Here is a 21,650-nt window from a genome sequence, read left to right as displayed (position 1 = left end):
AGAACTAGAGCACAGCTTGTAGCTACTCCTTTCAGTCTTTCGTCATATTTCAGTTACTGGTGCGTGTACTGCATCATTGAGGCACACGGCCCTGGTGCTGGGTGTGCAGGGTCGATTTTTACATTGACACAAACATGGGAAATAAGTGGTGCAAATTGAAATTATACTGTTTTCGTGCATGCTATTTAAAAAACAAAAATACGCTATTCCCTCAAAGTTATTACCAGCAAAATAACGAGAGTGTAGTTTGCACAAAGCTCTAAAATAGCACTGGAAACAAAGACAACAAGTGAAAGCAAGTTGCGGTAAAGCGGGTTTGGGCTTTCATTTAATGTTATTCCCGAAATGTGCTCCAGGCAACACGTTAATCTCTTTGTACGTCGTGTTTGTGCTGCATATTTGGAGGCTTGACAATAACATGCTAGTTGGGGCTGAGCAACACCAAAATGGTTAAAGGGACTGTAAGAAGGGACGGTGCAAGGAAAACAAACTGCGAGGGGCGGAAAGAAGGAGACAATGTAAAAAAAATTCAAATGAAAAGAAGCGAGACGGGTCAATTACATGTTCCCTCCAAGCGCAATGCCGCTGCCAGCAGCGGCAGAGCAAGAAAGTCAGCACAAACAAACGGTGCGAAGAGGTGGCTCAACATATAACGATGCCGACTTTGGAGAAGGAGAACAGGGTTCGAGCCTCAGCGTGGGCGGCATCATTAATTATAAATTAAATAAACTGAGATCTCCTGCATATTAAATATAAATAAATAAACAGCGTGCGTGGGGTGAGGGCAGGAAGCTGCCAGCTATTTAAAAAACAAAAATACGCTATTCCCTCAAAGTTATTACCAGCAAAATAACGAGAGTGTAGTTTGCACAAAGCTCTAAAATAGCACTGGAAACAAAGACAACAAGTGAAAGCAAGTTGCGGTAAAGCGGGTTTGGGCTTTCATTTAATGTTATTCCCGAAATGTGCTCCAGGCAACACGTTAATCTCTTTGTACGTCGTGTTTGTGCTGCATATTTGGAGGCTTGACAATAACATGCTAGTTGGGGCTGAGCAACACCAAAATGGTTAAAGGGACTGTAAGAAGGGACGGTGCAAGGAAAACAAACTGCGAGGGGCGGAAGGAAGGAGACAATGTAAAAAAAATTCAAATGAAAAGAAGCGAGACGGGTCAATTACATGTTCCCTCCAAGCGCAATGCCGCTGCCAGCAGCGGCAGAGCAAGAAAGTCAGCACAAACAAACGGTGCGAAGAGGTGGCTCAACATATAACGATGCCGACTTTGGAGAAGGAGAACAGGGTTCGAGCCTCAGCGTGGGCGGCATCATTAATTATAAATTAAATAAACTGAGATCTCCTGCATATTAAATATAAATAAATAAACAGCGTGCGTGGGGTGAGGGCAGGAAGCTGCCAGATATGGAAATACCAGCATCAAAGAAAACAAGACGGAGGGAAGAGAGGGGAGAGGGGAGGGGGGAGGAGAAATGCGACACGGCGGGAAGGGGCAGGCAGGATGACTCAGGGGAGGGGGCGGAGCGGGGCAGAGCGGCATGTGGGTGTGAAGAAGCCGGGCCTTTGAAGTGAAGCTAAGCTTCACTTCAAAGGTGTCGGAGGAATGCGGGCGGCTGTGCACGCGCTTTTAAGCTCAATGCACATGCGCATTGAGCTTAAAAGTCACGGGCACTGCAAGGAATCGCCACGATTCCTTGCAAGTTAGATAAAGAGTAGATGAGCCCCTATAGTCTCGCTTGCTCGATGCGCATGCGCATCGACAGGCGAGACCTAAAAATTACATTTGAATATAGTAATGATCACTGCTGTTATTTGAGTTTCGAGGTAGGATGCATTCTACCTTTTTCAAACTTTACTGTCCGACCATAGAAAAGGTGCTCCACAATATTTGTCCAAGGGTTTTTTTCATTAAAGAAAATAAAAATAGTAAGATGGGTGTAAATATATTGGTCTTAGATGCGAGGCTGTCTTACTAAAGAGATTTGAACTGAAATATGAAAGCACCAATTGCATTTTTTACACCCAACAAGAGGAGTTGTGCGTTTTTGTTCTGCTCTCCAATTCCCACACTACTCCCTACAAGAACATTAGCTAAATACACAGAGGACCTTGGCATTTTTTTGCTCTCACCTACCAGATTGTGCAAGTGTTTGGCTGAATAAAAGACCTATTGTGGATTTACCCTGGGTTTACAGCTTCCTCTTTGCATACAATTCATTGGCTTTATTGTCACTCTCATTTGCTTGCTTGTTATTCGATGGCTTGCCTTCCTATTCTTGTGTTTGCCCTGTCCCAGGAGATTGCATGTTTTCCATCTGTCTTCCTCGCATGCTTCTCCGTCCTGTGTTATATACACTCCCATTGCTCCATGTTCCTCTCTCCCTCGTGTGCTTCTCATTCTTTCCCTTGTGTGCTTCCCCCAATCCGTTGTTGCCCTTTCCCTTGTGTGCTGTTTTCCCCTGCTCCATCTGCTTTTATTTTTTATTTTATCCCCCCCATCCACTTCCTGTTGCTTCCCCCACCTATGCCTCCATGGTTCCTCAACCCGCTGTCCCAATTTTTATTCATATTTACATTTTTTACTGAGGACCAGGCAGAAAGTTGCTGCTAACACCTCTGCTTTAAAAAAAAATGCTTTCATGCTTGAGAAATTTCTTGTTTTTTTGTTTACTGATCTATCTTAGATCGGTAAGTTAAAAAGAAATTCACCTACCTCATTTAGTAAGGGCGCATATACTTAGTGACGAATGAGCATGCATGTGTGCGTATATGTCATCACCCCAGTGAAATGAATCAGCGCCAAAAGGCAAGACCCATTGCCTTTGCCAATGCTTGTTAATGCACCTGTCCATCAGAGCTAATATACTTTAGCACCGTACATCTGTGAACCTTTAACCCCTTAACCGTGGCGTGAATTCAGTGCGGGAGAATTGATGAGTGGGTGGGGCTTCAACGTCCAACGGGCGTGCGCCGCACCAGAGAGGTAGAAGCTTGCGTCGGCCGCTGGCACACTGCCTTTCTCTTCATTTGTTTTCCCCACCCCTGGAGGATAAACTCTTTACCTTTGGTAAGCACCCCATAAGAGTGCATGTTTTCCAGCTCTCTCGCTCCAGTGCTCATTTGCCCTAAAAAAACACGGCCCTTCGAGTGCTCCATGTTGCTCTCTCCCTTTTGTACTTCTCATTCTTTCCCTCGTGGCTTTCCCCACAACTTTGTTCCTCTCTTCCTTGTGTGATGCTTTTTCCCACCCCCATCTAGCTTTATTTTTATGTTCCCATCCCGCTCCCTGTTGCTTCTCCCTGCTGGTTCTCCATTCCCACCCACTGTCCCTTCTTTTTCCTTATATTTCATATTTTTCTGAGGGCCAGACAGAAAATTGCAGTGTCAACAGATCCACAAGGCGAGACCCACTGGCTTTGCCAATGTTTATTACTGCTTGCACCTCTCCATCACTGCCAATATACTTAGACATCGTACATCTGTGGACCTCCAAGTAACTGACCAAAAATTCCACAAATAAAAAAACTTCTTGGGCAGAGAGTCTGAGGAATACTTGTAAAATCTAGAGAACTTCTCTGCAGCCGTTTGTTGCCAATCCATCAGCAAGATATTAATGTGTATTAATCACTCACTTGGTATTTTCCTACCCCATGGTGTGAGGGAAGTCAGGGGCTGGCCAAAACAAACACTTCAAAAAGTTCAGAGGGGCACATGTCTGTGCCTTTAGAGTTACTCTGGTTAATGCCAAACACAGACATAGTCAACCTTGCTCCGAGGCCACAGCCTAAGCTGAGAACTCACGTCTGAGGTTACAGGAGGTGACACCCTTAAAATAAATGCTCCTGTCTGTGTTGCTTTCTTTCCTAGCAGACACCACTGCGTGCAGCTGGTTTGGGAAGGGGGGGGGGTGCTTGGTGTTGCATTTACAGTACTTAGCACCGTGCCTGCATGTTTCCTTTCTCACTGTGCTGGCTGGTACTTTTTCAGCAGGGCAGGTTGCATGTTCCTAGCAATAACGTGCTGTGTATCTTACTGTCTACAGACAGTCGGGTTGATGGGCGATTCACCACATCTTAGCCTTGAATAGAATTTTGGGGTAAGCATAACTACTGGTGACAGAGTTTGTTAGGTTCTCGCTATGTTCCAGCACTGGAGAGTGGAGAGTGGTGAACGGAGAGCAAGCGGAATATCAGGGGGCAAAACGAGTTGTCCATACCGCAGTGCCTCCTATTGCCATCAGAGCCCATGGAATCAGATTATGTTGTTAGATAGAGAGTCAAGAGTAGTGGTTGACAAGAGTTGAGTGAGAGACAGAGGCGGACGGCAGTTACACCTGTGCCGCACTCTGATAGTAAGAGTCAGGGAGTTCATGGGACTTGGGCAAGAAATTGAGAGCCAGAGAAGGGGGGTCCACAGCCTGACAGCGGAAGACGAGGGCAGCTGGATTGTAAACCAAGGGTGAGTGAGAAGGAAAACATGGCGTCTTATCCAGAGGAACAGATTACTACAATCACTGTAAGCTTTACTAATGTCTTATAGGAGTAAACAGAGAAGAGAATTAAAGTAATCAGTCTTGAATAAATGGGAAGGAGTACCACATTAATCTGGTAAAAGCAACTTTGTTTATAACAAATAGTTTGGTAAGAAGATTACCTTTTTTTAGGCCAAGAAGTGCTCCATGACCGTTAACTAAAATCTAAACAACTGGTCTGTCGACTCAGTGAAGTACTTACACCAAGAAGACCATTCTCACCAGCAGTGCCCAGAGAAGGTTGGTAGGATCTTAATTCAATGCCCTCTGAGGTTGTGTCACTCGTGATGCCTCCAAATTATGTCCGTAAGTTCCCATTGTGACTCTCTCTGTGCTGCCATCAAGGGCTAGTTGTGCAAACAACTAAAAGATTTTTTTTTCATAACTGTTGTTTCTTAAGCTTCTGAGCATTTTTTTTGCCGGGGTCAAAATTTATGAAAATATTGTAATAACGAATAATTTATTGCTACAGCTCTAAATCGTATAGTTTTTGAAGTCCTCATTACACATCTTGCAATTACCCAGTTCAGATTAATTCTGTGTGTGTAGCAAGGGAAGATAAGAGGCCGAGTTGACAAGCAGAGATTTGAAGTAGAGACATACAATTTCTACATAGGTCTCTTCCGTATGTAAAACCTCCTGCTCCCCCTAGAACTCTCTTACTAAGCTGTGTTTCTTGGTTTGATGTAAGTAAACCTGCATTGTTTTCTTGGCGCTAACATGTTAGGTCTCCTAATGCTCCAATTGTTCCAGTCTCCCAGGGAAATCGCCAATGAGATAAATAGCTAATCTGGCCCTGCCTGACACCCTTGCCAGGAGCATCAAATAATCTGAAAACTCTGCGAGTCACGGCAAGAGAATTTCACTCCTTAAAGTAGGCTGTGTTTCTCACAAGGCACTTCTCTGGCTTCATGACAACCCGTTATTCTCGGGAAGCCATGGGAGGATTTCCCCTCAAGAGAAAGGATGTGGACTCTTCCAGCTTTGTATGAAAGATTTGGCTGGGAACCACCAACATTCATGGCAAAGGAACCCGTAAATTTGCTGAATTATGCCATGTCTTGCATGCAACACACTGAATGTATCTTATATAATATTTTAAAAGCTGGAAGTTTGTATGAAACATTTGAGTTCCTGTTTTAGAATTTAATTTAAAATGCGGCAGGTTCCCACCATCTTGAAAAACAGGTTTTGGAGGGAGAGTAGCTTCTAGAACGAAGTTTAGGTGCACTGAGCCCATTCACGTCATGCATCTTGACAACAGGACATCTCTTACCAGTCAGCCTGCGTTTTTCCACCATAACAGTCTTTTTAAGGAAACACTCGGAAGGGTGTTCACCTGATCAGTGCTTTTCAGGAAGGAAGGCCCTTTCCGACAATTTTATCAGCACAACTTTCACTTCGGCGACCAGGCTGGGAAAACGTTGTTGGCTGACGGCCCTGGGCAGTGTTTCAGTACAGTAAAGTCTCTTGATACCAGGACCTGCTGCTATGGAGGTAGAATAGTTCCACCGTTTTCCATGTTGCTTTTGTTTTTTGGTATGTTTGAATCATGAAGGTTTGAATGTTAGTAACCATCTTAACCAAGCTTTATGACTGGGTTAAAGTGCTGTTGTTTTGACAGAGCTGTAGAGGTAAGGTGTTTTCATGTGAAGACTACAAACATAAAGAGAACCTGTAAGGGACAGTCTTCTTGATGTTGAGTTGTTTCGACCAGCTGTTTTTCGTTAGTGCATTCTTTAAATAAATTCTGTTTAATCAGTGGCAATTCGCATTTTACATGATCTACATTGATCTCTGGCAAAATAAATAGTTTCTAGCTATTGGTCAACTAAGGGACCAAGCTAGGCTATGGCAAAGAGATGATTGTGCAGCAGAAATATACAGCATCGAGGCTGCTGTTTGCTGGAGGCGTTATGGTGGTTCTTGGAGAAAGCTGGAGGTTATACCGGACATCAGGGCTTTAAATGGGATGAAAAAAAACCGGGGGGGGAGGGAAATCTCTCAAAGGGGCGTGGCCAGTGTAATTAAGGGTGTGGCTTAAAACACGTAAGCTAAAAACCTGTGCTTAGCATAGTGTGCTGCCCCACTTGTATTTTGCTGTTTCTGTAATTGCAGCCAGATATATAATACAACAAGGAACATCATACCTACAACAAGTCAGGACTATTGGCTTTGTCAATGGTTGTTAGTTGCACAAGATAAATAGGCAACTATAGCTTGTATATAATATTGAAAACGCTTCTACTTAAAGCCCTGGTGACACCACGACAATGTTGATGCTCCTGAGCTTCAGAAAGAGAAGGGAAATCCAGAGGGAAATTGACTCTCTTTAAAGGATTTCCTTTACCCTACAACGCTCACTTAGCATGACGTCATGCCGTAACTTCTCCACTAGTGACAAGTGAGCAATGTGAGCACGCGCACATCGATGTGCTAGCTGTCACTGCAGTCCGAAAAAAAAACGGACGCCTGTGCCAGGGCACAAAACGGAGCCCGATAGAGACCCGTTTGGAGGCCTCCTTTCAAAAACTGCCGGTGCTCATCACCGGTGAGACCCAGCCCACTTAAAGCCCTGCCGGACTTATGGAGAACTGAGAATACCCTCTGGATCGTAGGTGTTGAGTGAAGCAATACCTTTTTTATAAATGCCTTTTTTCTGTTTTGTTTTGCTGCAAATCTAAATAATTAGAAATGTGGAGGAGAATTTCACTTCCAGGGCTCTCCCCAGGTAACACTTTGTTCAGAACTAGATGCATTACAGTATATCAAAACAATTCCGTATTGCTCTTTCCTATGCCTCCATATTGATCTCAGAAGAGAGTGGGTGGGACTATACTTTTAAAAAGGGATATGGGCCCTTCACTAGACCCATTGCAAAGTAGAGCCAGCTCAAGGAAATCACATTGACTCATCCCTCACATACAGGTATGAAGGCATTTTCTCCGTAACCGGGAGGGCTAAAAGGTGGGACAGTGTTTTTCTAGGATTTATTGCAGGTGGTCATGTATTCCTTACAGATCATGGCACTTGAGACTTCATTTCTAAAGTTTCATTAGGAAAGAAGGAATTCTGCATCATCTTCATCTTCATTTTTAAATTTGGGGGAAAGAGGGTATCCATTTAAAGGAAAGAACTCCTGGTCACCCTAAGGACATTGACTAGCACCAGTTAACAATGTGGTTTTCCCTTGATAGCATCACGTTTCAGTATGCTACCTGTAACCTCAGCTGAATGTAGTGCAAAGACCTTCTTCATTTACTGGCAACTTCCTGTTACTGTCTTTTAAAAATCCATACCATTGCATGGCTGGACATGGAGGGTTCTTAGGATGGAATCAGAGTCTTCCATAATGTTATCAACTTTTTCTTTGAAAGTCAACCAACATGTTTACATGTCCAAGAGGACAATAATTCTTACTTGACATATAGCACCTATACTTCACAGGGCCTGACTGAGATAGGTGCCTCCCACAGCAAAGGCACTGCCCCTGAGGGCCCCTGAAGGCCAAGGAGGAAGTTTTTACTAAAACGATGTGTAGAAAACACTTTTGAAATAGAGCCTGAGTCATTGTGCTATGAAAAAGAACAATAAGACCGTATTACAATGGCATACGCCTTATTTTACTTGGGTCTACCCTAATGTGAGATCTCTCCAGAGCCTAGCCCTGCAGAGGATCCCATTGCACCATGCATGCTTTGGGATTACCAGTCTGGAGTGATATGGAGCTCCCTAGAAATTTCCAGATGACATAGAGTCCATATAGGACAAGGATGTGGAATCAGGTTCCTGCAAGCGATATGTCCCATCTTGGTCAATGAAAAATCCAGAACGTCTAGAAATTGCTACCCAGGTGTTTGACAAACAAGACCAAAAAAAGAACAGATGGGAATTCCACTGACACTCTCCCTGCATAACTTCTGTCCTGTCTAGAGATGTTTCTGGGACGAATGCTGTAACCTTAAGACGTGTAACCCATTAGTGATAGCCCACATATCCCATGAAATACCAAACTAGCCACACTCTAGAATTATTTCCAGCAGGCCCTTGCATGTCCAGTTTACCTTTACTTCCAGGGCAAACCCTCTAAAGAGGATCAGGTGCTAGTGACAGAAGGCGACACATTAAACATAACCAAAGGCTCTCAGATAAGAGAAGAGTAACCCTTGCTATCCAACCAAGCCTACCAGGTATTGCCTGAATTCTTTGGTAAAAGCAGGGGTGCTACATGTGGGGGCCATAAGTCAATCAACCTCCTCAAAACCAGTCCTGCAACAGCCCCCCTCCCCTTCGGAAAGCGTCCAAACAGGTTTTCATCCTGCTGTGGTTGGTGCCAAGGGTTCTAGGGGGTTAACTTGTTTCTGGACTGTCCTTGAATGAGGTATTAGCTTTTGTGAATTCAAGTATACTAATACTGCTTCAGACTGTGTCTTCTGAAAATGTTACTTTCAATAGAGGGCTCATGAACCCATAGGGAAATCTAATAGCAGATGGGCACACGTCTGACATGTGGGAACTTGTGGTTTGAGAAAAAGAAACCCACACAATCCCGTCCCCTCGATTCCCAGTGGTCTTCACAGTTTCTACAGCCATCCTACACGATCAGTTGTATGAAAGAATGTAGGTCGTTTTGACATGACAGCAGTTCTTTCTGAAACAAGCCATCTACCAAACATACAAGAGTGTGTCCCTTCCACGACTAGCTCTAAAAAAATGGACTCACTGAAGTAGGAAATGGTTTAGGGGGCAAACAGGATTTTCTGGGCCCCAGTTGTACGAATTACATCCTTTTTCCCCTCCTGTCCTGGGGTCCTTCTGTTGGTACATACAAATCCGACCACCGAGTACAGCCCTTTAGCACTTGACTCCTGCAACATTAACATATCCCATTCCTGCAACCCAGAACAAACTCACCCCATGCAGCTGGGACAGCACAAACAGAGCAATAATCTCTAGCCGTGTCTGGTGGCTTAGTGAACTAATGTGTCCACTGTAGGGGCCTGTGTTCTTCCTCATGATCACAGGTTGAAATCCTGGTGGGTCCACTCAGCCTCTCATCCTTTTGAGGTGTATAAAATGAGTACCATTGAGTTTGGTAACAATGAACATCTGTTATTGAGTGCCAAGATACCCTTCTGGGTGAACGCACGCTTTACGAATACAAGTTATGTTTATGTTATGTTAATAATCTCTCAGCCCTCAATGGAAATCTGAATTGGGGAAGAAATGACCATTCCAGAAGCGATACTGTCTGTGGTGGCAGATCTGGAGCTTCCAAAAAATAAAACAAAGAGGTGACCATGGTAAGCAGATGTGGTGGACGATCTGCTATGGGTTGGGCCCCTTTTTATTTATTTATTTATTTTGAACATTTATAGAGCGCGAACAAGATCCTAGCGGATATCAGAGCGCTATACAAACAGTAAAAAGTTACATATACAAGCAAAAATAGTATATCCACACAGAGGTACAGAGAATCTAATAAGTGTCTTGTGGTTAAGAGCTAGCTGCTTTTCACCACCTTGATTCAATAGATCATACTCATGTGTATTTAGCCATGAGGATGCATTTAACTTCATTTTTAAATGCAGCAGTGGACGGGTTAAGTCTGATTTCTGGGGGTAAGGCATTCCAGATTCTGGGTGCCATCCCAGAGAAGGATCTGTTATAGGTTTTTTTCTTATGGAATTTTTGTGGTTTCAGTAGTAATTTTTCCGCATTTCTAGAGGATCTGGTCCCACCAGAGATCGTCAGTTTCTGTGCCAGGTAGCTTGGGGTCTTTTGATGTACGGCTCTGTGCGTCATGCACGCAATTTTCAGCTGAATTCTCGCATCTAGGGGTAGCCAGTTCAGGGATTGAAGGTCCGGAGTAATGTGGGAGCTACGTTTAGATCCAGTTATGAGTCTTGCTGCCGCGTTGATTGAAGCTCTAAGGGGTGCGGTTGATGCTTTGGGCAGGCCACAGAGGGTGACACATCCGTATTCCACTCTGGGTATAACCAGAGCTTGTACTGCCTGCTTAAAGTCATTGTGTGGTAGGAAGGGTTTTAGTTTCCTCAATGTGTTTATCTGAAGATTGGCTCCCTTAGTAGCATTGCTGATATGTTTTTGCATGTTGAGGTTACTGTCTACAGTAATTCCAAGTGACTTCGCTGAGTCCACGATAGTCGGTTGTACGTTTAACGCAGTGATATGTTTGATCCAGTCTTGCATTTTCGGGATTTGAGCTGGCGGGGCTATTAGGAGAAATTCAGTCTTTAGGGCGTTCAGTTTAAGATGATTTTCTGCCAGCCAAGTTTGGGTGTTCCTAAGAGCTACGTTAAGTAGTTTGATGTCCTCTAGGGATTGTATCTTGAGATAAAGCTGTGTATCATCTGCATACATGTGGTATTTCACGTGAGAGGTTTGTAGAATTTCAGTTAGGCGTTCCAGAAAGAGATTGAACAGTGTTGGGGATAGTGCTGAGCCTTGCGGTACCCCCAGTGTCACTGGGACGGGTTTGGACAGGGTGTTCTTGATTTTAAATTGTTGTGTTCGATTTTGGAGAAATGAGGTGAACCAGCTTAGCACTGTCCCAAATAGGCCCATTCTGTGTTTCAGGAGGTCTAAGAGGTTATCGTGTTTAACCGTATCAAAGGCTGAGGATAGGTCGAGTAGGATGAGCAAACAGGATCCATTTTGGTCAAGTATTTGAAGCGCATCGTCAATGATGTGAGTCATGGCTGATTCTGTGCTGTGACCAGCACGAAACCCTGATTGGTGTTTGTTGAGTAAGTCAAAATGATCAATATGTTTCGTTAGCTGTAGATGTACACATTTTTCCAGTAGCTTGGCTAGTGTAGGGATATTGGAGATTGGGCGATAGTTGTTTAAGTCCGTTGGGTCTGCTGTGGGTTTCTTTAGAATGGGTGAGACCTGGCCTACTTTGAGGATGTCTGGGATGCATCCTTGTTGAAGGGAACTATTTATGATCTTAGACCAGAGAGGTAGAGGCAGTGGGGTAAGGTCTTTGACTGCATTTGCCGGAAGCGGGTCAGCGGAATGGTTGGCTGGGTTCAATGCACTGAAAATTTTGCCTAGGGCAGCTTCGGAGTAGGATGAAAATGATGACCATCTTGCATTATTTTTAGGAGTAGGCTGTGATGGGGGTTGGCCTGGCGTGGTACTGGGAGCAGTAGAGGTAAGTGTATTCGGTCTCGCATACAAGGTTAGATCCTTTAGGAGGTCTTTCTTGATGGTGTCGGTCTTCAGGGAGAAGAAGGTGGAGAATTCTTCACAGTTTGGCTGCGAGCATTCAACATCTTGTGGTCGACGAGGTGCCTCCTTAGATTGGTTTTTGATCAGCTCAAAGAGTTTTTTGGGACGGTTTCTTGCCTGGTCAAGTTGGAGGCTGAAATAATCGGCTTTGGTGCGCTTGATCTTGCGGAAGTATGCGTTTCTCTTTGACCTGAGAATCAAAAGGTGGTTGGTAGATGGTGTTGACCTCCAGGCCCGTTCTGCAGTTCTGAGGGAGCGCCTATCCTCGTTTAGTATACCGTTATACCAAGGTTTAGAGTCTTTCAAAGAGACTCTTTTTAGTTGCAGAGGTGCTACCTCGTCTATTATTGATGACATGGTCGAGAGGTAGTAGTTGGTGAGCTCGTGTACTGTAGAAGATCCTGCGGGAGGCAGCAATAGGTTGGCACAGGGGGACGGCAGGGTATTGAGCTTAAGTTTTTTTAGGTCTCTTTTCCACACTTTTGGTCTTGTGGGTTGGGCTGAGCTCGTTTTCACCTTTTCCTTAATGGTGAAGGTGATGATGCGGTGGTCTGACCAGTCACAAGGTAGGATCGACTCTAGCTGAACCCTTATCAGCGACCACAGCAGATTGGAATACTGTGGAATACATTGCCCCATTTAAGACCCTCCACTGCTCGCTTTGCCCTGGGAGACTGGATGTGAGAGTTAGGATGCTGAGAGCTGTCTGACTGGATGCAAATGCAGATTGGGCTGTCTGCAGTCACTCTTGGGACACGTTTCAGATCTTCTATGACTGCCAGAGAGGGTTCCAGATTGATCAGTATGGAGGCGCGCTGGAAGGTGGTTCTGTGTCAGGGAATGTTTGCCAGTGACGGAGGATTGGTTTTGGAGTGTTCCAATTTGAGGGCTAGCATCTTCTTTTTCCCCTGCACTACTCTTATCGTGGGTCACTTGGAGGTCCCCATGAGGAGCCCTGTTTCCCTGGCTCCATCTAAACTGCTAATCTGCAGCATCTATCTTTGAACCTTGGTGGCCATGTTGGGAGTATGACTGTTTCTGTCTTTTGGTTTACAGGTATAACATGTCTATATAGCACATATTATAGCATTTGTTTACATTGACGTAACTATGTAAATTGTTGTTTTACTTTGTGACTTATGAAACTGTTTATGTGTAAACTGCCCGTATGCAGTTGTAAATGTTCATATGTACTCTGCTCAGGATACCCTTTTCGGTCTTGTTTGCACTAATTTAAATTGTAAAAATAAATAAAAATATAAACTCTCGGGAGTGTGATAGAGCAGTCCAAATCTTACTTTGGGAGGTGGTGTGGGCTAGAGAATCGGTACTTAATAACACAGAATGATGATTAAAAAAATTAGTGTCCACCCAGTCATCTTAGAAGAAAAAAAGATTCTTTATTCTGATTACATATCTAAATACCATGCAGACAGATAAAATGGCACTGAAATGGCATTCAGAAGGATTTGACAGGTAGAGTGCTTCAGTGGTATTGTAATGGATGGCTTAGACATTCCGTGTACAATGCAGGGTGGCTGGGGCCAGCCTTGAGGAAGATCAGTAATTGAGCTGAGTTGCCCTGCTTGTCCATACTCAGTTTGCGGTAGCTTCTACCTTGAAACCACTGCTTCTGATGCTTCAGCGAGGGTTCTCTGCCGTTGAGCCACCTGTTCCCTTGTCACATCTCCCATGACTTCTCCTCTTTCAGTGCACAATTTGTTCTGTTCTAAGTGAGGTTGCTCTTGAGCGGGGAGCGGTTGAATGAAAAATCTCAATCTGCACAGTCATTCGTTCTCTAAAGAGAGAGCCCCTCATCCAGGAGAATGGCCTTACAGGCCTCCACCAAAATGGAATTCAAAGAGGGACTACAGTTGTTCCCTGGTGCCCACACTCCAGGAATCCCCGGTCTTGGTGATGAAGGGTCACAGTTCAGAGGAGCACCCCACAGTTCATCAGATACATAGTGTTGTAGTGATGGAAGACCGCTGATCCTGTTTGATTGTAAAAGCTTTTTGGGCTTTGGGGACATTTTTCAGACTCGTTAGGCTCTGCGGGGTTCCACCGCCTCTGGGCTCCTTGAATACAGTTTATTCTAGCCAAGGGGTAACATGGATCATAGCTAGGGCGGTTTTAGAGCTTCGCTTCACACTGGCAGCACCACCAAATTCTCTCAGGCCAGGGACGAGGATCTAATAAGGCTCGAGGCCTAGTTTGAGGGCAAAAGAGACATGTCATTTCATAACGGTTTCACATATCGCTAATCTTTTCCCTGAATTTTGCAGTGAATGTGATACAGATGTGGTGTCAGTCAAATACTCCCTTTGGCCAGCTCCTCTTCTTCCAGGCAGCTAGGCTGGATCTCCTTCAGCCAATGTACTTCTGTAGAGAGGTTATCACCAGTGCTTCCAGTACTTCTCTTTCGCAGCAAAGGCAGGGTCCACTTCTTGTGACTGGTCCTCAGCCTTTCCAGCAGGGGTCCTTGTATTTTAGGTTATGTTCCCTAACCTGGCTGTTTAACTGACTGCCAGTGACGCCACCTCAGCATCTCAGACGGTTCACAAACTTTCTCCAACACCCTGCTAGGTCTTGCCTTGCCACTGATCTGTGAGAAATCCCTGGAACGCTGCCCCATACTTACATTCATCTTGCAGACAGAAACTGTGTATTCGGATACCGAAGTTTGGGACTAGTTTCAGACTGTTCTTGTCCTTTTGTGTTTTCGTTCCGGACTCGTCTTCTAGCCTTGTTAGTAAGAATGCAGGGTTCTGGGAGCTCTTTGTCAGAGAAACCCAAAACAAAGGCACAAAAGAGAGAGATGCTACCTCACTCAGTTGTTTCACATCCTATTGGAGATGATGCCTTTGGGGAGAAATGGAGTAGGAAGGGCAGTGACTGTACCCGACATCCATCTCCTATCTTCCACACCCTGGAGTCTGTTTAATTTCAAAGGACCTCAGAAATGCTTTGGAGGAGCACTACAATTCACATTGCTGTTTGACAGGCTTCCTCCAAGCTTCATCTTGTGAACCATCCACACACAGGAGATGCAGAATGGATTATTATGCTTTAACAATCGAGCATAGCACACATGCTTCATACTCGCCCGGCTACGAATGCACAGTGTAAACATTGGATCCCACAAGGATAGAGGGAAAGACCCAACTGGCAGACTATTTTAAACCGGAGACGCCAATAGGCAATTCCCCCTGTGCAGGTAATGGGTACTTAATGGTCTATCCTGCAGCCCTCAAGAGCCTCTTGAGCTGAAAGTAGTCCCACTCATAAAAGGAGGGATACGTTTCAAGTGCATCTTGACCACAGAGGCAAGTTCCGAGTCTCAGTTAATTTCCATTCTGGTCCTTACATGGTTGATGTATGTGGGGAGGCCACACATAATCAGAGAACTTCTATGGGGAAGTGAGAGCAGGCATACATGCTCTACCAACCCAGGCAGGAGAAACCTTCTATCCCAAGTGATTGTACGACATCGTACTGTAGCGTCCTTCATGCCACTCCCCACCGGAGAGAATATCGCCTTCTCCCAAGTGTGAACTGAAACAGCTGACCTGGAAATCGGACTAGACATCTGTAGAAATATTAGGGGTTTCGTAGAAATGTGTGTAATAAGTGTTAGCAATTTAAATTCATGTTTATATTAATGCTTTTGTTTGCTATGCTTCTTTATCTTGAGCACTTACGTTTTACAGATTTTGTAATGTTTCCCTGGGAAATGGAAGAGAGTCTTTATTATGAATGTTCACATAATGCAATAGTTCAGAATATGCTGCCCTTGAAAGCCTGTGAAACACTGTCATTTGATTAGGAGTAGTAACCCCTTTTTGTTCACTGTGACCCCATGCGGGCTGTATGCTTTTTGACATGTAATGCTGTTATTTCAGGCCTTGATGCGCCCTGGGCGAATTGACAGAATCATCTACGTGCCACTACCCGACGAACCCACCAGAAGAGAGATTTTTAGCCTCCAGTTTCGCTCAATGCCCATAAGCAGTGACATTTCACTGGACGAACTTGTGATGAAGACTGACAAGTATTCAGGAGCAGAGGTAAGGAATGTCTCTGCTGTTAAGGGAATTGTAACATTAGGTTCCACAATGTTGGCAGCATATAAAACAGGGGCTTGAAGGGTGTTAATCGTTTTGTTATCTTGAAGTGTAGTCCCAGATGAGAAGGACTTCCATGACTCGAAGCTCATCTGCGGAGATCAGAGGTTCCAGTCTTACCCTATCTTGACGACTGGTTGTTGAAGGCGGGCTCGTCCGGGCTCGTCCCAAGCAGTCGTCTCCCACCTCCAGACTATGGCGAACCTCCTGCATTCGCTGGGGTTCAATATCAACGTGCCAACATCGCACCTGACTCCTTCTCAGACTCTCAATTTTATTGGGGTGGTTCTGGACATGATGCATTTTCAGGCCTATCCTCCCGAACGTCGAGTCCAGGATATTCAGGCTATGATACAGATGTTTAAGCCTCTATCCTGGATTTCGGTGAGAATGACTCTGAGGCTGTTGGGCCTCATGGCCTCCTGCATCCTCCTGGTGGACCATGCAAGGTGGTGCATGGAGGCTCTGCAGTGGTATCTGAAGTTCCAATGAGCACAGCATGAGGAAATCTCACTGACCTGCAGGGGCGGCTGGTGACATTTGAAAGTGGTAGGGCGTAAACTAATTTGCATATTGCACCACAGCGAGCGAGCGCAGCGAGCGAGCCCAAACCACCTTGCATCCATCCATACATCATTCATGCATCCACCCATCCATCCACCCACCCACCCATCCTGCATCCATACACCATTCATTCATGCATCCACCCATCCATCCACCCATCCATCCTGCATCCATAATTCATTCATGCATCCACCCATCCATCCATCCATCCTGCATCCATCCTGCATCCATCATTCATGCATCCATCCATCCACCCTGCATCCATCCTGCATCCATCATTCATTCATGCATCCAACCATCCACCCACCCACCCATCCTGCATCCATACATCATTCATTCATGCATCCACCCACCCACCCTGCATCCATCATTCATTCATGCATCCACCCATCCATCCTGCATCCATCATTCATTCATGCATCCACCCATCCATCCATCTATCCATCCACCCATCCATCCATCTATCCATCCACCCATCCTGCATCCATCCTGCATCCATCCATCCATCCACCCATCCATCCATCCTGCATCCATCATTCATTCATGCATCCATCCATCCATCCTGCATCCATCATTCATTCATGCATCCACCCATCCGTCCACCCATCCATTCACCCACCCATCCTGCATCCATACATCATTCATTCATGCATCCACCCATCCATCCTGCACCCATCCTGCATCCATGCATCCACCCATCCATCCACCCACCCACCCATCCTGCATCCATACATCATTCATTCATGCATCCACCCATCCATCCACCCATCCATCCATCCATCCATCCTGCATCCATCCATCCATCATTCATTCATTCGCCCCAATGGACGCACCGCGCCTGCTCCACTCTCCCTCCAGTCTCTCTCTCTCTCCATCTTCAAGTCTCAGCCTCTCTCTCTCTTCCTCCTCCGAGGCCCCGCACCCTCTCAGTCTCTCCCCTCTCCACCCTCAAGCCTCTGCCCTCCTCAGTCTATCTCCCTCCTCCTCTTCCAACTTATCGCAAGAATGTATTTTTCATGCTGCTGTTGAAATCTGCAGTCTGTCCGAGACCGTATTCGTGGATTGGCGCACATGCACCAGTGAAATATGTTCACCCCTAGGGTTTTTCTCCGAAACTTGGCGTAGCATACTTGCAACTTTTGGACACTAAAAAGGCTAACACGAGTATCCTGCTGAAATAATGTTAACATCAATTAGGAGCGATTTGAAGCTTTGCCAATTTACAGCACATGAAATGCCTCTATCACTGTAAAATGAGGCATTAGTACGATTGATAAACTGGTTAGACAATGGTATGATAATACGCCATGTATATGGACTATAAGGCACAGCGTTTCTTTAAAGTACTTTATTTTTTAATAATTTTAAATGCTTTGATTATTTTGCGCTCTCTAGTCCACAACTCCGCTCTTTTCATTAGCCCCCTCACCCTCCCTGTCTAATGTAGCCAGTAGAGATCTGCGTTGCCGCCGGTTTAGATTAGGCTATGTTTCGCTGGGCAGTCCGTTCAACAATGGTATATTCCAGTGAGGCTGGAACTCCTTACCTATTCTTTACATTTCAAGCACAAAGTACGAGGACGGATAGCTTCAATTTCGCAGACCGGGAGATAATAAGAGAGAATGCCTGGTGTCAGCTGGAGCATTGTGCATAATGATTGGGAAGGTGGGGGGGGGGGGGGGGTGATAGGGAAGGCGTTTCATTTAATGATTACATAAAAACAAATAAATAAACTTACCAGGCATCTCCCGCTCCGGTCCCGTGTATCATCACCCACAAGATGTCAGTGGAATTAACTTCTCCCCGCTCTTTTCTTTGAAGTGGACTGGCAAATCAGAAGAATGGGGGCAGCTACTCGGCTGTGTCCTGGCATGGGACAGGGCATAGGGCGACCCTACGTCACCGCCCGAGCAGGATCCTATCCTCAGACTCCACCACTACACTAGGCATGCGCAGCATACCTAATGTAATGTCTATGGCGTGGGGAGCTGAAAAACGAAAGCGCCCTTCTCGCAGATGCGCAGTCGGAATCCATTTCTGGACTCCTGCTGCTCTCACCTGCGTGCGCTGTGCGTCTGTTGACTCATGCGCACTTTCACTTGTGAAGCTGCTGCCAGCACAGGTCGGAAATGTAAACAGACGATAGTCTGCTTGCATTCTTGCCCGATTCAGTGAGCAGTTTCTCTTTGTGATTGCTTAGTGGGGCGCTGCCCAGCTGCCCCTATGGACCAGCCGCCACTGCTGACCTGGTTCAGATATCAGAGGGCACTGCGAAAGACCTGCATTGGTGGCTGACAAATGGTGATTGGGTTTGAGGCAGACCCCTCTCCCTTACCAACCCAGTTCTCAAAGTAGTGACGGATGCGTCTCTTCTGGGATGGGTTGGCTATCTGGGGGAGGTGGAGATCAGAGGACAACCTATCTGAGCTTTGTGCGATCCGATTGGCACTGAAAGCCTTTTTACCACCCATCAAGGGAAGGCTAGTTCAGGTGTTCATGAATAACACTACCGCCATGTGGTACTGCAACAAATAGGGTAGAGTGGGGTAATTGACTCTCTGTCAAGAGGCCATGCACCTCTGGATTGGATGGAACAACAGGCCATTTCGCTGGTGGTTCAACATCTGGCCGTTTCTCTGAACGCCACAGCAGATAAATTCAGCCGAAGCTGCCTTGCAGATCACGCGTTGCATCTCCATCCAGAGGTGGTACAAGGTCTCATTCAGCGGTGGGGAGAGCCTTGGTTAGATCTGTTTGCCTCCAAAGAGAATGCGCAATGTCAGCAGTTTAACGCATTTGGAGTTTCCAAGGTGGCTCTGTCTCGGCGATGCTTTTCGTTGCGAGTGGAGCTCAGGCCCCTTGTACGCCTTTCCGCCCATACCACCTGCCGAGAGTGCTCAGATCAGGAGCGACTAGGCACAAGTCATTCTTGTGGATCCGGATTGATCAAGGAGAGTTTGGTATCCCAAGTTTCTGACTATGAGCATCGATCCTCCGATCATGCTGCCCCTTCGAGAGGATCTTTTTTCGCAGCAGCAGGGGAGGGTCCTCCATCTGAACTTGTCCGCTCGCCACCTCCTTGCGTGGAGATTGAGCAGCGACAGCTGACCGCTTTTGACCTTCCTCCCGAAATCTGCAAAGTTATTTTGGCAGTCAGGCATCCCTCCACGAAATCGGTATATGCCTGCAGATGGAACAAAGTTTGTAAATATTGCACAGAATGGTCTATTGACCCCTTATCTGCTTCTCTGGCAGATATTCTCCTGTTTATCCTGTCCTTGGACCAGCAGGGCTCTGCTTTGGGCACATTGAAGGGCTACCTGTCGGCCCTCTCGGCTTTTCTTCGGCTGCCAGATCATCCTTCACTTTTTAAGTCCCCTCTGGTGCAGAGGTTTTTGAAGGGGTTAACTCACTTGTTTCCCCCTTCTCCTTTTTATGCTACAATGAGACCTTAATTTGGTCCTTACTTTCTTGATGTGCGCATTGTTTGAGCCACTGCCCAACTGCCCACTATGGTCGCTCACCATAAAAACAGCCTTTTTGGTGGCTCTTACCTCTGCCAGGTGGCTGAGCGAACAGCAGGCACTGTAATCACAGCCTTCTTACCTGACAGTCTTTCTGGACAAAGGGGTGCTGAGAACTATGGCTTCTGTTTTTTGCCAAAGGCTGTAACTCCCTTCCATCTGGGACAGTTCGTTCCTCTGCCCTCTTTCTATGCACCTCCGCACCCTTCCAAAGAAGAGGAGCGTCTCCACCATCTGGACCCAAATAGACAAAAAGAGCGTATCGTTCTACCTTGATGGCACTCTAGAGTTCCGGTTCGATGACCAACTCTTTATAGGGTACGTTGGAGTAAAGAAGGGTTGTGCTGTCCAAAAGAGGACCATATCACGCAGGGTTATCCTCTGTATCAAAATATGTTACGCCTTAGCAAAGAAACAGGCTCCTAAAGGCCTTAGGGCCCATTCCACCAGGACGAATACAGCCACCACGGCCCTCCAGCGTGGGGCTCCTATTGCTAATATCTGCCAAGTAGCCACATGGGAATCTCTGCACACGTTCACCAGACACTATTGCCTGGATTCTCAGGTTTGTAGGAGGACCTGTTTGGGATTTCCAGGTTTAAAGCTTTTCCGCAGTCCGTGCTCTGGGGAAGGTATTGCTTGGGTATCTGTTCAAAGGTAAGGAATCTGCGGCTAGATGTCTCTATCAGATGGACAAGTTACTTACCTTCGAAAGTTCCTTTTCTGGTAGAGACATGATCTAGCCACAGATTCCTTACCGACCCACACATCCTCCCCACATTGCGGAATTGTTTTTAGTGTCAGGGCTGGCCCCCTTCAGGGCCCCAGCTTCTTTTTTAGCACACCATGGCCAGTCTCTTTATAGGCTCTCCGCTTCTGGCATGGAAAGTCGTGAAAAGTACTGATGTCAGTGCCCTGGAGTGTTAGTTATATTGACGACGCGGACGTCACGATGCCTACAACGTCACGCGGAGTCCACCGCGCCACCTACCGGCGCACAGAGGTACAGACGGCCTTAAGTTCCTTTTTGCTATCACTCACCTGCTACTTGGCCAGCATATCGCAGCATTCTGCCCTTAGGAAGAGAGCGGCGAGCAGCCCCTGCCAGTAAGCCATTTCTGTCCTAGGGTACTGGGCTGAGCATTCCCAGAGGACAACTCCTCTCGGTAACGGCAATTGTTGAGAGGGCATCAGTAGTAAGATGGGTGGAATAACTGATTTGAGGTAAAATCATGATGAATACAGGTGCCATATTAAAATGAATTCTGAATTGGATTGTGATTTTTGACCAGTCTATTGTACATTTGTGGATTCGCAAACTCACTTAATTCTTTTGACAACTATGGAGCAAATATTACTCTGTGTGTGTGTGTGTATATATATATATTTATATATATATATATGGAAATAAGTCCAGTTCCACATGGGGCAAGCAGCGCCAGGAATTCAGACTGCACGCAGAGTGGGGCCCATTGGAGGGCTATGCATTAGGGACCCAGAGGACACGGCACCCATCAGGGTGAGAGTGCCGCACTACATGCCCCAGAATTCGAGAGGGGCCTTTGAGCCAATCATGTTGTGGCTTATAAAGCAGCCTATCAGAAGGCAGTTTAGGCAATAAATGTAGTGTGGCCC

At 45.9% G+C, this 21,650-nt stretch overlaps 1 protein-coding gene across 1 annotated transcript in view; it reads left to right on the top strand.

Moving 5' to 3' along the window:
* The window catches only part of AFG2A (AAA ATPase AFG2A), a 1,761,034-nt gene that overhangs the window by 1,460,775 nt on the left and 278,609 nt on the right, over window positions 1-21,650 (top strand). The window contains exon 15 of the mRNA XM_078676815.1: window positions 15,706-15,870. Within this exon, the coding sequence (XP_078532941.1) occupies window positions 15,706-15,870 (165 nt within the window). The remainder of the gene's footprint in view (window positions 1-15,705; window positions 15,871-21,650) is intronic.

Source organism: Lissotriton helveticus, chromosome 2_1 (assembly GCF_964261635.1).
Source record: "Lissotriton helveticus chromosome 2_1, aLisHel1.1, whole genome shotgun sequence".
Taxonomy (NCBI): domain Eukaryota; kingdom Metazoa; phylum Chordata; class Amphibia; order Caudata; family Salamandridae; genus Lissotriton; species Lissotriton helveticus.
Note: the sequence above shows the minus strand (reverse complement) of the source record. Positions and strands in the feature narration are given on the sequence as shown.